Source organism: Neltuma alba, unplaced genomic scaffold (genome assembly GCF_004799145.2).
Source record: "Neltuma alba isolate B1F8T4 unplaced genomic scaffold, ASM479914v2 tig00005287_pilon, whole genome shotgun sequence".
Classification (NCBI taxonomy): Eukaryota; Viridiplantae; Streptophyta; class Magnoliopsida; order Fabales; family Fabaceae; genus Neltuma; species Neltuma alba.
The window spans coordinates 2,789-18,544 of record NW_021634049.1 but is presented as its reverse complement, the minus strand read 5'-3'; the positions used below and the strand labels follow the sequence as shown (position 1 = coordinate 18,544).

Below are 15,756 nucleotides of genomic sequence, written 5' to 3'. Positions count from 1 at the left end.
ATTTTTTTATAACATTAGATCTCAATTACTCCCTCTAATCGTTTTTGTAAGAGCCTGATAACTAAATTATGTGGTTTAAGAAAATAGTTAAAATTAGTTAAAAGTAATAATATGTAATAAATGGACTTTGTAATGCAATATATAAAATTAATTAGGAACAAAATGCAAAAAAATTAAATATTTAAACAAACATAAGTGCAATCTTTTAAAATAAACCAAGATAATTTAAATTTTAAGCTATTATAAAAACGAGATGAGGAAGTATTTAAATTTCATCTAATGATAGAGACAAAAAGTGGAGGGGAAGGGAAGTTGAAAGGTTTCCAATGTTGATTGCAAGTGCTCCTTCTATCTTATTTATAAGTTCCAAATTTAGGAAGGAGTATAATTTATTTTATAAGTTTTAATTTGAATTTGTTTCAATATTTAATGTATTTTTTTAATGTTGTTTTTAAATATTTTTCTCTTGTCATATTTTGATTTCTCATACATTCTGTTTCATTCTTTTTCTTATTTATTATAAAAATATATTTAAAAATAAAATTATATTTCTAACTAATTTTTATTAATTACTCCTCTTGTACTTAATATAAAACTTATTTAACTAATTTGGTTAGATTAAGAAAGTTATGTAAGTCAGTTAATTATAAAAAATATGACATGTTTTTCCTAAAATACCATAATCATCTTTCTTAATATTTTCCTTTCTCTTCTATTTGATTATTGTTGAGAAGGTGTCCATAGGAATAATTTAGAAAAAATTAATAAATATGATAAATAAATATTATATTTAGAATTAAAATTAACTCAATAATTAGATCCTATATTAAGAATTAGAGGAATACTTGTTATTCAATGACTTTTCCTTCCCATAAAATTGTCTCCTGTGTGACCTTCACAATTTATTGCGCTTTTGATGGGCAAGGATGACCTAGTGAATAATCCATCATCCATGGGAAAAAGACCAAGGCAAGGACGGCCTCGTCTTACACGCCATATGAAAAATCTACGCAAGTCTATCTAGTTTTTTTTTTCAAAAATAAAAATATTTTCTGGGTGAAAGGTAATTTCGTTCTCAAAATATTCACACAAAAAGTTATAAATATATTAAAAAATGTATTCAATGCAATCCTAAAAGGATTAAAAAATGAATGATATCGCCATATTTCAGTTAATGTTAATTTTTTAGCTGAAAAGGTGACAACATTGGTTTTTTTTTTTTTACCATTCCTCCTAAGTAATATTAAGCAAAAAAAAAAACTTTTGGATACATACACTTTCTTAATACTACTTCTAATGCTAAATATAAGAATTAGTTGGAGATTCTGAAAGGTAGTTTTGTTCTCAAAATATTCACACAAAAAAATTATAAATATATTTAAAAAATTTACTCCATGTAGTCCTAAAAGTATTAAAAAATGAATGATATCGCCATATTTCAGTTAATGTTAATTTTTTAGCTGAAAAGGTGACAAGCATAGTCCTATTCATAATATACACTTTTAAATCTCTGTAAATTTTTTTAGCAATAATAATTTTATTTTCACTCAAAAAAAATGTACTCGCTTAAAATATCTAAAATTTTAACTAATTTTTTAGCATTGATTATCCTTTTTTCCTACGTATTCTCTCTCGCCCACTTTTCCTTGGGTTATTTGAAAAACACAAGAAATAATTATTGGGGAAGATGATTATCCCAATCGAGCCCAATGGTCACACTTCAAGAACCGTAACTAAACATTGGAAGCTTTTAGCTTCGCATCGGTTCAAATGGCCAGTGCATGTTCTGCAATATTTTCTAGTAATAAAACTCAAATATATATATTCCATTACAACAGCTAGAGTTACGTTAAAGTCCTTACTAGTATTACGGTTTTATTGACTCCTGGATTTCCACGGTATCGACCATCTTGCACCTATAAATAAGAATATACATTAATTAATTAATATAAGTAACAAAAGTAAAAGATTGAATTAGTTTTATAATATGACATTAATTACCATGGTAACAAGCTCAGATGGCAGCTGTCCCTCAAAGTTTTGGAGCAGGAATGCCAAACTGCATTCATCTATTTCTACTGTATTCTGTTTTGTTCTTGTTGCGCTTTTACTTTTTGCGTTTTTACTTTCTGTACTTTATTCTCTAACTCTACATACAACCACTCAAATTTAATTCTAGGTATTTGGCAAAAAACCAAAATATAATTTTAAAAGTGATTTTATGGTATACAAAAAAAATATGTGAGAGGAATTTTATTTTGATTTGTATAGAAACACTTTTTAAATGTGTCAAACACTGAAATTCACTTATCTCCATTTGTAACAAGTCAATAATTATGATCCATTTTATGGTTAGATTTAGCACACTCAGATGGGAAAAATATTAGATTAAATATACAAATCTTACCTGTGAAATATTCCCTCATACGGATTTGATGCTATAAAGTTTTTTTTTTAATGTAATAATATACATGAATGTTCTCAAATAAAACAAAAAAATGGCATGACCGATAAGTGCAGTTAATGTTCATTTATTTTATGAGATTTTGTTCGAGTGGGCCCATTTACTTTTTATGGTGTGAATGTGAAATTTGATTTGGCCCAATTGAAATGACCTGGGTAGCTCACCTAAGGCCTAGATGTCTTTAGCCCAAACGGATTAAAATCTTGGCGGTAGGCCCTGTTATTGGGCTTTTATGAACTTAACCCAGGGATTTTTTGATAAAAGTTGTCAAATTTAACATGCAATATAATATAAATTCTTGGGACCTCTTGCATTATAGTCACTCGAGTCTACTTCATTCCAATTTATTTTATTATTTCTGCAAAATAAAAAGGATATATATAGATTTTGTAGCAAAATTACCTTTTTTTTTTTACCCCCAACATTTAAATTAAGAGTGAAAAGTACATATATAAAATAAATTAAATAAGTATAGAACTCACCAGAACATGAAATATTTGTTGACTTATTAGTTTCAATATTTTTGTCTCTCCTGGATTTAAGTAGGACCACAAAGATGAGCACTGCCAGCAACACAATAATTGGGACTCCCACGGCAATTATAGCTCGGGATGAGTTGCACCTTCCTGCTCAAAACAACTTTGGGTTACATTTCTTTTTCTTGTTGATGATTAGATTATATATGAAATCAAAAACATTTTGATGTGTTATAAATATGAAATAATACAGTTTTGAATTTTTATTTATGAGTTTTGGAAGAAAAATACTTTGAAAAAGCATGCAGTTTTGATTTTTAAAAAATTGTAAAAAGCTCAAAATTACAGCATTCCATATCGGTAACTTATTTTATGAAAAAATCTAATGATCAGTGATGTGTGTGTGTGTGTAAGCTTATTGCATTAGATAGTGGTCATAAGAGACCTTTATCGCCAATCACACACAAACAATTTAATCAATAAAAAGTTTCACAAGAAGTGGGTGGCGGGATTAGGGTGTCAGCTACCTCTTAATTTTATAATTTTTCCCAGATATTTTTTGTGAGCCTTTTTTTTATTATTAGATTTTACAGACATTTTGGTATCTTATTTATTAAAAAAATGGTTTAATTTTTAATTTTTTTATATTTTTTTTAAGATTAATACTCTAAATGGTTCGGTTTGTTTTTAGCTTAAAGTATTAAATCTTTAAAAAATTATAAAAAAATAAAAATTAAATTATTTTTTACAAATAAGATATCAAAATGTCATTCATTTTATGTAAAATCTAATGATAAAAAGAAACTAAAATTTTTTTGAAAAAGAACCCCAAAATCAACGGGTAGCTAGGAGGCGGCTAACAAAACGCAGCTCACGCCTCAACTCAAGTGGGTAGTCTGCAATAACAACTTACGATATACAAAACAATGACAACAGTTGCATGCTGCTCATTTAATTGATTAGATTATCTACATCGTACTCTCCCGTCTTAAATATGGGACCAATTTTATAGTGTAACTTGTACTACAAAATGGTTCATATATTTAGGAAAGGGGACTGATAAATGATTTTGCTTTGAGTGAACTGTTAAGTGATTTTTCATATAAATATCTACACACCTTGTTTGGGTACGAAATCAAGAACTGCCGGAGGAGATGGTGGCAACGGCGGTGATGCGAAAGATTGTGAAGCAGTAGGATCAAAGAAGCTGTAGGTTTCATATCTAATGTTGCAGCTGGGTCTTACCACTCTTCCACCTTTCATTCCATCGCAACATTTCGGGATTTCAGAGATTGCCCCATTCAAGCAATTATTGCAATCCTTGTTCAACAAGTCCGGCGTGCATTGTGCAGGACCGTATATCGTTTGATTGCTCGGTCCCGTCGCGTTCGCCGCTGCAAACTTCTGAACAGAGTTGTGGGAAGCAGCTTTCTCTCTCAAGAACTTCATCAGCTCTGTCACCACAAAGTTGAACTGGTCCTTCTGCAACGCGTCCTGTGTGTTCCACAGATAGAAATATGGCTGTGTTTGCATGACGCCGAATATGGTTCGGTTGGAGTATCGGAGAAAGCAGTTATCGTACCACCCGATTGCTTCTCTGACGTTAGGGGCACAAACTTGGAGAAGAACAACTCTTGAATCTGTGAGACAACTGCGACAATCTTGTACCTTAACATCTCCTCGGCATAGGCCGATAACATTGACTTTGTCAGAGTTTTGGCCGGAGGACAAGTTGTAGAGGCCATAGTCGATTTTTGTGTCGGAAGAGATGTTAAATAAAAGGGATTTTAGGTTGGTTTTGAAGGTACTCTTGGTGGTCTCATCGTCGACGGTGCTGTTACCGCAGTAGAATTCAAGAAGTTTTGCTGGGCATTGGTGCCGTGATGAGATATTAGGGTTAGGTTGAGGATCAGAAAGAAGAAGAGAAGAGAAATCAGCCTTGGAGAAAGCATAGCTATTGCAAATGTACGTATTTTTCTGGATGGAGTGTTTTGAGATTTTGACTCTTCCCACTAGTTTGAGACTTTGTGTTGGGCTTCTATATATATAGTCCTTATTGTAGGGGTCCTTCTGATGAAAGAAATTCTCAATACTTTTTATAAGCTAAGACATAGTTTTAATGTGTATGATTGATTGATGTGTGTAAATTAGTATAGTAAGCATAGAAGGAGTATATATACGTGGGTGTGTGTGTGATACCTTGACTATTATCCCAATTAAGCATTTTGTGCCTTCATTTTGTGATTATACTTCATTATTTTAACCAAATCACGAGAATAAAGAAACTCGATTAAAATATTTACCAGTAATAATTATGTATTCTTTAACGATTAACCCTAATATTTACTTAGATATTAAAAAAAACAAATATGTTTTTATATAAAGAACCAAAAAAAGGTAAACGTTTTGAATCCTTAATCTTAATGTGTGTGTGTATTCTATTATTACGTTCTTCTCATTTAAGCCAATAACCTTAATCTACTTTCAAAGTGGTGAGCTTTTTTCTGCAAATGATTTTTTTTTTTTTTTTGGTTTCCGGGGGTTGGTTCAAAGTCCAGCTGCTTTGGTATGAATTTGAGATATGGTAACCTGACTATTTGGTGGGATTTAGCATTTAATTAGTTAGTATTTCCTCCGGTTTTATATATAAGTTTCACTTTTGAAGAGAAGTTTGGTCTAAAATATAAAATTTATTTTTGAGCTTATTTAAGCATTTATTATTTTTTTTCTATTTTGCCCTTAGTTGACTGTATTTAATACTCTCTCTGTTATTAATAATACCTCATATATTCTCTTTTTTTATCTTTTATTTATTTCTTTTTCTCATTTACTCTCTTAATAAATAAGGGTAAATTTGAAAAAAAATACATTTCTAACCTATTTATTATTTTTAATTAATTTTAACTGCTAATTTGTTAAAAAATTCAATTATTTGAAGCTTATATATAGGATCCAAGAGAATATAATATATGATGTATTTAATGCTCTTTTTGTGAAACAATTATTAAAATCACACAATTTAAAATGTTAGTTAAATTTAATTTAAGCAATAAATGTATAAGATAGTCTCATTATACCTTTATTTGTAAATAAAGTACATGAGAGATAATAAATTAAAATTTATTGCAGAGAGATAATTGATGATATAAGTGACATACATTTAATGTGAAGAAAACAAATTAAAAATTTCAGGCAAAAAGAATTTGTTTTTATATTTAGAAATATCTTTATGAGAAAGATTGTTTCTCATAAAAATGGAGGAAGGGAGTAATGTTTTACTTTACTGTTGAGTGGTTGAAAAAATCCATTATCTTGATTGAAAAAAAAAGGTTTAATTTAGGCATATTTATATTTATAATTTTCATACAAAGGAGTGTATGATGGAGAAAATATATATAAAAAAAGGTTTAATTTAGACATATTTAATTTAGACATATTTATATATATAATTTTCACACCAATTTGACCAGTTCTCTACCGGTTCAACTCCCTCCTGGTTTAGCATCCAAACTGAACCCGTCCACTGACCGGTTCACCGGTTTATTGGTTGAACTAGCCGGTCCGAACTGGTTTTTTGTTCACTGCTATAAATAACATGACGTAATGATGGCTCAACTGTTGGCCGACGTAAAAGATTGTTCTCATATTTTTTGTCGCTTATAAAGGTTATGTTTAATCATTGTTTTTCTTAAATAGCTGAATTGCATATTAGTAAGATCTAATTTACATACAAATTTTTATATTTTATTTTAATTTATAACAAGTTATACTATTCATAAATCACAGATTATTCATTTAGCATAATATGTGGCACGGCAAAAAATATCAGGGCTTCATCACCATTTCAAGCTGTTTCCATTTATATAACAGAGAAAATGTATTGTTTATAGTGAAAAGGAGAGCAAAGCCATGGGAAACAGCTAGTGTGCATAATTAATTAGCTCACATGACAGATAATTAATACTGGTATTCAAATAAAACCAAATCTTGAAGACAAGAATAAAACATACTTAAGATTTATATATTACCTTCGGTCTTAATTATAAGATATCATTTATAAACTATAAATGAGATTTTATAATTAGGATCAGAGATTATATAGTTCATAATGTTAATACCTAAAATGTTAAGAATAATTTGGTCAAATATTCCAAAAATTTATTGATATTAATGCTAATGCTGCTATCCTTTTTCTTATTATCAGTGCCTATTTTTCTAATAAGATAAGAGTACTGTTTTTATTCTAAGGTAATAATTAAATCAGAACACACTTATCCCATTTGAAGTAAAATTATAACTTTAATAGATATGGTAAATGTTGGTTTAAATATTATAACAGTACTCTTACCTTTGGCCAACGAAAAAACTCCTATCAATTTCTTTTTAAATATCAATTGCCAGCCATAAGAGGTATAGATTGTGCGAGCTAATTTCAGCCAAAAGTACCATGTGAAATAAGGATTGGAACCCTTTAGTTGAGCTTTCTCATTTAAGTCTCAATTAACGGATATTAACTATTAGATGCCCTCTAATAGTGTTGAGATAAAGATCTTTATTTAATTTTTTTAAAATAAATTTGTAATTCCCTCCAAAGTTATCAAATTCATGAGTTTAAATACACTTATGATAAATATGTGAACTCAAATTATAAACTTGAATCATAAACTTGTAAAAATTTACTTTTATTGAAAATTAGTATTAAAAATATATAGTTAAATAATTAAAATATAAAAATAACAACAATATTATTTAAATATATTTTAAATCCAAATAATTGAAATTAAATTTATTATCGTTCTTAATATGCCATATTTAACAAATTTTTTTTTTTTACAAATTCATATATACAAAATCATTGAACATAACCAAATTAAAAAATTAACACGAATTTAAGTGTAAGGTGACACAATTTTATAAATAACTCTTCTCATGCATTAAGTTCAAATCCTCATACAATTTGTTCATGGTAAGTGAATAGGGATGAGCAAAACAGTTGGAAGAATTTTGGGTCTTAATTCATGTCTTAAACCATGTGTGAAGCCATCCAGTGTAGTAACTTCCTAGAACTTGTTTCTATCTTTAATTCAAGGCTACATTAGCACTTGGAATTGTGAATACGATAAGGGCATTTCAGTCAAAATCCTTTTGACCAAACAACAGCCATTTACACTAATCCGTTGCTTAACCCCTTGAGCTTTTCACTGCTCGTTAAAAATTTCAGCATGATTGATGAACATTGCATATTTTGGATACTGTGAGAATATGAGTTGCTGACATGATGGTTCAGTTCTGTGATGGTATATGTGTTGATAGAAGTTAAAAATCTATTATAGAAAGCTTGATATAATCCTACTTGTCTGACCGTACAATCACTGCTGCAGTGATGAAAAAAAAATTTTAGAAGAAAAGATACAAAAATAATAAATGAAGAGATACCAATGAAGACAGAAGAAAAGAAAAAATATATGAAAAAAAAGGAAAGAGAAATAAATAAGCAGCTGAATTGGCAAGGTTGAGGAAATATATTCGTTCATGATTATGATTATGTCAACTTGCTGATATAATTCATATTTGGATTCATGTGTGAAGAATTTTGAACAGAAAATTTTCTCGTGTGCTAAGCAATTTAGTAAAATGCATATGTTCATTGACCATTGACATTCATTTTCCATTCCAACATTTGGCCTTTCCAACATTACAACCTTAACAAGCCCCTTTGATTCACAAAACCTTGTAGCCAGTGAATGATGGAGATGTAGGATGGCTATAAGCCTATGGTGAAGCCTAAACTAGATTGTTCTGAGAGAAATTACCTTGATCTCTGAGAGTGAGAAAAACACTTTACCTTAAGAGAAACATTATCTTTCTATTTCCTTGCCGTGTCTAAATTGCTTGATTGTGATTTGATCTTTTGGCATGCGGTTGTTCTTTATTGATGGCATTTAAAGGGAATGGTTGATGAATACAAGTATCTCACTCTTGAGCATGATTTAGCACTCTTTATTGATAATGTGCTTGAGACTTTGCTTTATTCCATCATTCTGTCCCAAGAATGCCAAAACTTAAGTGTGGGGGAATTTGATAAATCATGTTTTTCATATGCTTAGAATGTATATTGTAGGCTATTTTAAGGAATAGATTGACCATTAATTGCATAAATAAATAAATAAGATGTTGATACACTTGAGTAAAAGAATTAAGCAATTGTGATAGTTTAATAGTTTTTATGAAATTCCACAATTGGATATTACTTCTGGCTTATTGTTCTGAATTCAAGGGCAGAATGGTAAAAATAAAGTGGCAGAAACATATTTCTAGTGAGGAATGAAAGGGGAGTCCAGAGGAAAAGCAATTCCATCACTGATAGAAACTGATTTTTATCACCAATGGAAAAGAGTTCCAATCGAAAATACTTACACTCAGTTTCATAAATTTCAATTGGGAAGCGGGAAAACTCAAAAAAGTTAAAAATTCATTCCAAGCCAGCAAAGAGCCAACAGAAAAAAAAATTAGTTACAGCAACTTGGAACCCAAAAACAAGATTAATAACTGCAGAGGAAGAGGAAGTGGGGGAGAACTGAACGATTTCATTTTCTGGCTACCTGATTGCTTGGATAGGCTCATACACTTGAGATACTCCTTTGTTCACTGGTTCTTATTCATCTCTGTCTTCTCAGAATGCCTGCATAGTTATTGCCAAATATGATATTTTCATGGCAGAGCTACAGTCTGAGTTTGAGAGAGGAGAAGTCGCCGTCATGTGTAGCTAATTCTGTAGATTCTTCCAAGAGCAATGCCAAATTTGAGCTATTGGATTGTAGAGGGAATTTACATTCATCTATCTTCTTCAATTGCTTTATTAGTTGTAGAGTAATTAGAATAGAGTTCAGTTGTACTCTATTTAGATATCGAATTGAATGCTATATAACCGAATGTTGTAGAGAATTTGGTAATTCATTCTTGAGTTAGAAATTAATTAGATTCTTGTTTCAATTTAGTGATTTGAACTTTGTGGTTTGATTAATTGAGTCATTCGAATGGAAGTTCTGTTTGATTAAGAATGATCAGTTATCTGCACATTCAATGGTACTTAGCTCCGAATTAGATAATGCGATGAAGATGAAGCAAAACTCTTAGGAGAATTAATACTCTAATTGCTTTTTTTCCCCTTAAGTTCCAAGGCATTATTTACATATTCATTCATTGCCATTTTGCTACTGCATCTGAAATCAATAAAGAATCTTTTCCATTAATCTGAAGCGTTGGTCTGTCCCTATACTGTTTACAAGTAAATTGTGATTATTTTGCTTAGAAATTCAGAGAGTTATTAGACCCATTGATTCGACACCTAGGCTGCATCATTGTACTGCATACCTCCTCTCTATTGTTTTTTATTGCCTATATGACTAAGGGTAAATCAAATGGCGTTGTTGTCAGCCTTTTAACTCCTGGAGATTCATTCTGATTGTTGCATTGTTCTTCTGCTTTGTTCTGATTTTCTGTTGATAGTTCCAATCTGTGGTGATTATCTTGTTTCCATCTGAATAATATACTCTTGTATGAGCCATGACTTTACAGAATTTTATCCCTTGGATATAGAAATTAATAGAACTTTAAGAAATCTAAAAAAAGCCAAACAGCTTCAGGCAACCAATGCTCTACCAGAAACATCACCTATTCCTCTTACACCTTCATCTACTGATTCAGTCAACTCTAACCCAACGCATATATCTGATACAGAATCTTCCTTAGGGCATTTCCTTGATCATCATTTCATCATGAGTCCACATCTTGATCCTAATCATCCTAAGCCTAATGATCCTAATAATGTCAATCATGCTCAAGAACAGGAAGCTGAAAACAAGCCTAAACATTTAAATGCTAATCCTGAAGCCAAAAATAGAAGTATTAGGGAGTGAAATAATTCTGCAGTTGATTATGAGCCATATGGTCTATGGAATAATGCTGTGATTTTGAAATTAAGAGTTCTTTATTGAATGCAATTCCTAAATTCTATGGTTATGTAGGGGATGATCCACATCAATACTTGCAAGACTTGTATATGGCATGCTCTTCTTTCAAGCCACCCACAGTGTCAATTCAAGAAGTTCTGAAAAAGGCATTTCATTTTTCAGTTCTGGGTGATGCTAAGGAATGGTTAAGGTCTCTTCCTCAACACTATGCTATGCTCACATGGTCCTAATTACAGAAGCTATTTTTGTAAAGATATTTTCCAGCCTCTAGAACAACAACATTAAAGAAGGAAATTTATAGTGCCAGACAGAACAAAGGAGAATCTCCATATGACTACTGGTCTAGATTTGTGGGAATGTTAACTCGTTGCCCTCATCACCAAATACCAAAACAATGGTTAGTCCAATATTTTTATAAGGGCATGCTTCCTCAAATGAAAGCCACAACAGATGCTGCTATCAATGGCTTGATTTTGGATCTAACACCTATAGCCGGATGGGATCTTCTTGAAAAAAATGGCCAGAAACAATCAGTAATTTAGTTCAAGAGACATTTATGATATGGGAGAAGTGAGCCATGGACCTCCCTCTGATTCTGTATTACAGCGTTTGGTAGCACAAATGGGGAGTTTGAAAACTAAAATTTCTACTCTTCATCATACTTCCTCTCGACCAGTAGCACCTTGCAACCAAATCGTAGCTCCCTCTTATGATTTTTATGGATCTTCGATATATCTCCCTATTGTTTGTCCTTCCAAATTTGAAGAGGTCAATGCCTTCTACCAAAACAAGCCTAACCAGTACCAAAAAAGGGACCCTTTTTCACCCACAGATAATGAAGGATGGAGGGACCATCCACCATCCTAATTTACGACGGGGGTGGTGAGAATAGGAACTTTAATAGTAAGTTCTCATTAACAATGCTGGACCATCACAGTTTTAGAACACAAATCAGAATCTGGTTGAGTCATCTAAAGTGCTCATACCTATTTAGGACAACTCCAGTAGAAATGAGGATACTAATCCACTCCTAAAGGGATTGATGACTCAGTTAAACAATCAAATGGCTGTAGACAAGCACTCTTTGCTGAATCAAATGAAAGAAGATAAAAATTTCTGCACCTCTTCGTTGAATTCAGTACTGTAGAAAATGGACAATGATAAAGTAACCATAAATCCTCAACTCACTTCTATTTGCAAGGATCTGGAGGAAGTTAAGATGAAGAATTCTTTTAGTCTCTAGAATTTCATGTCATTTCAATACTTTTTCTTTAGGTTTTATGCACTCTTAGATGTATTTGTTCATATTTTGGCATTTATCCTTGTTATTTTTGAGCTTATAAAGTTTGTCACTTTTGAACAGTTATTTTGGTCTAAGAATTAAAGTTTCAAGCCACTTGGAAGTACTTTGGAAGGAATTAAAGATCAAGGTTTCTTAAGAATTACATTATGGTGATAAAAAAAAAGAACAAATAGAGGCCAAATCATAGGTAGAACTCCTTATTTGAGCTAAAAGTACAAAAATTTTCAGAGGCAAAATGAGTTGCGGTGCACTCTGACTTGGCTGCAGCTCAACTAAAATAGAGGAAAACTTGGCCACAGCACAGTCACTAACAACAAAATGCACAGTTCAACTAAGCTAAAAAAATTCTAGGTTTTAAGCCCCAAAACTCGACTTTGGCTGCCATTCTTCAATTTTTGGTGGTTCTTGGGAGTCTTTGGCTGTGTTAGGGCTTGCTTCTTTGAGAAGATTGAGCTTTGAAGAGATTTGGGTTCCTTTCCTTGGTTTTTCCTCTCCGTCTTGCTTTCTCTACTCTTATTTCATGTTTGTGCTGATATAAATATATGTTCATATGGATTTTCTAAGTATGTGTGGCTAAATACTTTGATTCTAGGATTATTTTGAACTCTTGTATGGATTAAGTACTCATTTTCCCTTTATATTTGTGATTAATTATATGATTGTGTTGATTTTACTCTATGCTTAAAGCTTCTTGTTGATTGGCCACCAATGAGGTTGTTCAGTTCACTTGCTTGATGCTTGAGAGGGCTAGGTTCAGTGTAGAACTTGGGCTTAATAGTGTGAGAACTTGAAAATCACGAGTTGGATGGATGGTTTTGTTAATGAGATAGAGATATACTCGTTAACCTCACATAATTACATAAGGTTTGCAATTAAAATTGGGGCTTAATTAATTAATTAATTAATTAATAGATTAAGGAATTAATTGAGCTAAACACCTATTTGGAGACTTGAGAAAGCACTTATAGGTAATTTAGTATCCTTGGCTAACATAATCTATAATTAAGAAGCAATTATAATGGGGATTTAATTGAGTACTTTTGAAATATAAGAGGAATAAATAATCCTAGGTCCCTTTGAATCATTGGAATTGAAGAATCACTTTTTGTTTTTATTAATGTTTAATTTTATAAATAGTTGCTTTTACTCTTGATTTTTGTATTGCTCAAATTATGCGAAAGTGTGATAATCGATACTTGACCGGGTTTTGAAACCAAATCCTTGTGGGAACGATACTGTACTTATCACTTTGTTACTTGTGGCGACCAGTACACTTGCGGTGCGAACAAATTCCAACCTTTGTTCTTATGTTACAACTGTCTAATAGCATGAGTAATCCACATAGAACTTTGACCCTTTTTTTGGGGAAAAAAATATCAATGAAAGTCTTCTTTGGGTCCTTCTAACCAATAAAATTTTTGAACAGAAAATTTTCATCAATTTTTTTATTAGTTGTCACTGCAATATTTTGTACAATAATCTTGCTTTAAGTGGCGTACTCAAGATTTCTAGACGCATTTTAAAACCATTTACAACTAATTTATCTCCTAATAACCCAAAGCTTTAAAAAGCTAGGTGTATATTTATGAGTAGTATAACAAATTTCTCAAGTCCCTTGGTCCCTATATATGCTTGAAAATGATGATCTAGTGAGGAAATTGCTTTGTAAAAGTAAGTTCATTTCTTGATTCTTCAACAGATTGATCTCGAGTTGATGATGATGGAATAATCTTAATACTTGGCATGCTTGTCTAATTATAAAAGAATGGTTTTGAAGGAACTGGGATGCCATATAAAAAGGTTTGGCTCTGTTTTACTATTTTCCTCTTGTCTACTACTAGGCACTTAGTCACACATATGGAGCACAATTCTCTTTAGACTAGTGTTGTTTTGTGGTAGTGAATGTTTTCTATTCCTCCCTCATGATTAATCCTTTCCTTTTGTGGCACACTGAGGACAATGTCTGTTTTAAGTGTGGGGGAGTATGGCTATAATCTTTGAAAATTTTAAGAGTATTCCTGCTTCCTGCCTTGCTTAGCAATTTGACTCTTGGAGTGAATCTGATTTGAGTTGTTAGTCTTTATCAGGATATTGGTTAATATTGCATTCGCACTAAATCAAACTTGTTTGAATTCCAAAACCTAAGTGGCTAGATCTTTTTCAAATTCTAGTACAAACAGATTTGATTCAAAATTTCTATCAAGTAGTCAGGGATTCTATCAACTTCAATCTACTATAGAATTGGTTAAATCTTTGCTGTAGCAACTTGACTTTGTAGTGGATTGGAATTTTGCCTACTTGTTCATTTAGAATCCCTTGCATTAGCCTCTGTTTCTGCAATATCCATGTGGAAAGCCATTCTGTCTTAGTTTTCTACCATGGAATTTAGTTGAGTTTTGAACACATCTCTTTAAATAGTGTTAAAACTTGTTTAAGCGTGAATTCCTTGCTTAATCGATCTATTTCCAGAAATTGTGCATCATAAATAACTCTTCTCATGCATTAAGTTCAAATCCTCATGCAATTTGTTCATGGTAAGTGAATAGGGATGAGAATTTTGGGCCTTAATTCATGTCTTAAATCATGTGTGAAGCCATCCAGTGTAGTAACTTCCTAGAACTTGTTTCTATCCTTAATTCAAGACTACCTTAGCACTTGGGATTGTGAATATGATAAGGGCATTTCATTCAAAACCCTTTTGATCAAACAGCAGCCATTTACACTAATTTGTTGCTTAACCCCTTCAGCTTTTAACTATTCATTAAAAATTTTAGCATGATTGATGAGCATTGCATATTTTGGATACTGTGAGAATATGAGTCGCTGACATGATGATTCAGTTTTGTGATGGTATATGTGTTGATAGAAGTTAAAAATCTATTATAGAAAGCTTGATATAATCCTACTTGCCTAACCATATAATCACTGCTATAGCGATAAAAAAATTTTGTAGGCAAAAAACAAAAATAATAAACAAAGAGGTACTAGTAAAGACAGAAGAAAAGAAAAAAATATATGAAAAAAAAGACAGAGAAATAAATAAGCAGCTGAATTGGCAAGGTTAAGGAAATATATTTGTTAATGATTATGATTATGTCAAATTGCTGATATAATTCATATTTGGATTCATGTGTGAACATATCTTGAATTTTGAACAGAAAATTTTCTCGTGTGCTAAGCAATTTAGTAAAATGCATATGTTCATTGACCATTGACATTCATTTTCCATTCCAACATTTGGCCTTTCCAACATTACAACCTTAACAAGCCCCTTTGATTCACAAAACCTTGTAGCAAGTGAATGATGGAGATGTAGGATGGTTACAAGCCTATGGTGAAGCCTAAACTAGATGGTCCTAAGAGAAATTACCTTGATCTCTGAGAGTGAGGAAAACACTTTACCTTGAGAGAAACCTTATCTTTCTATTTGCTTGCCGTGACTAAATTGCATGATTGTGATTTGATCTTTTGACATGTGGTTGTTCTTTATTGATGGCATTTAAAGGGAATGGTTGATGAATACAAGTATCTCATTCTTGA

At 31.5% G+C, this 15,756-nt stretch overlaps 1 protein-coding gene across 1 annotated transcript; it reads right to left on the bottom strand.

Moving 5' to 3' along the window:
* Positions 1 to 1,867: 1,867 nt before the first annotated feature.
* On the bottom strand, positions 1,868 to 5,726 carry LOC114747371 (cysteine-rich repeat secretory protein 38-like). Its single transcript, XM_028935689.1, has 5 exons — positions 5,722 to 5,726; positions 4,059 to 4,894; positions 2,947 to 3,090; positions 2,408 to 2,438; positions 1,868 to 1,916 (listed from the first exon to the last, which is right to left on the bottom strand). Exons 1-5 carry the CDS (start codon positions 5,724 to 5,726, stop codon positions 1,868 to 1,870), a joined length of 1,065 nt encoding a protein of 354 aa, XP_028791522.1.
* Between the last annotated feature and the right edge of the window lie 10,030 nt (positions 5,727 to 15,756).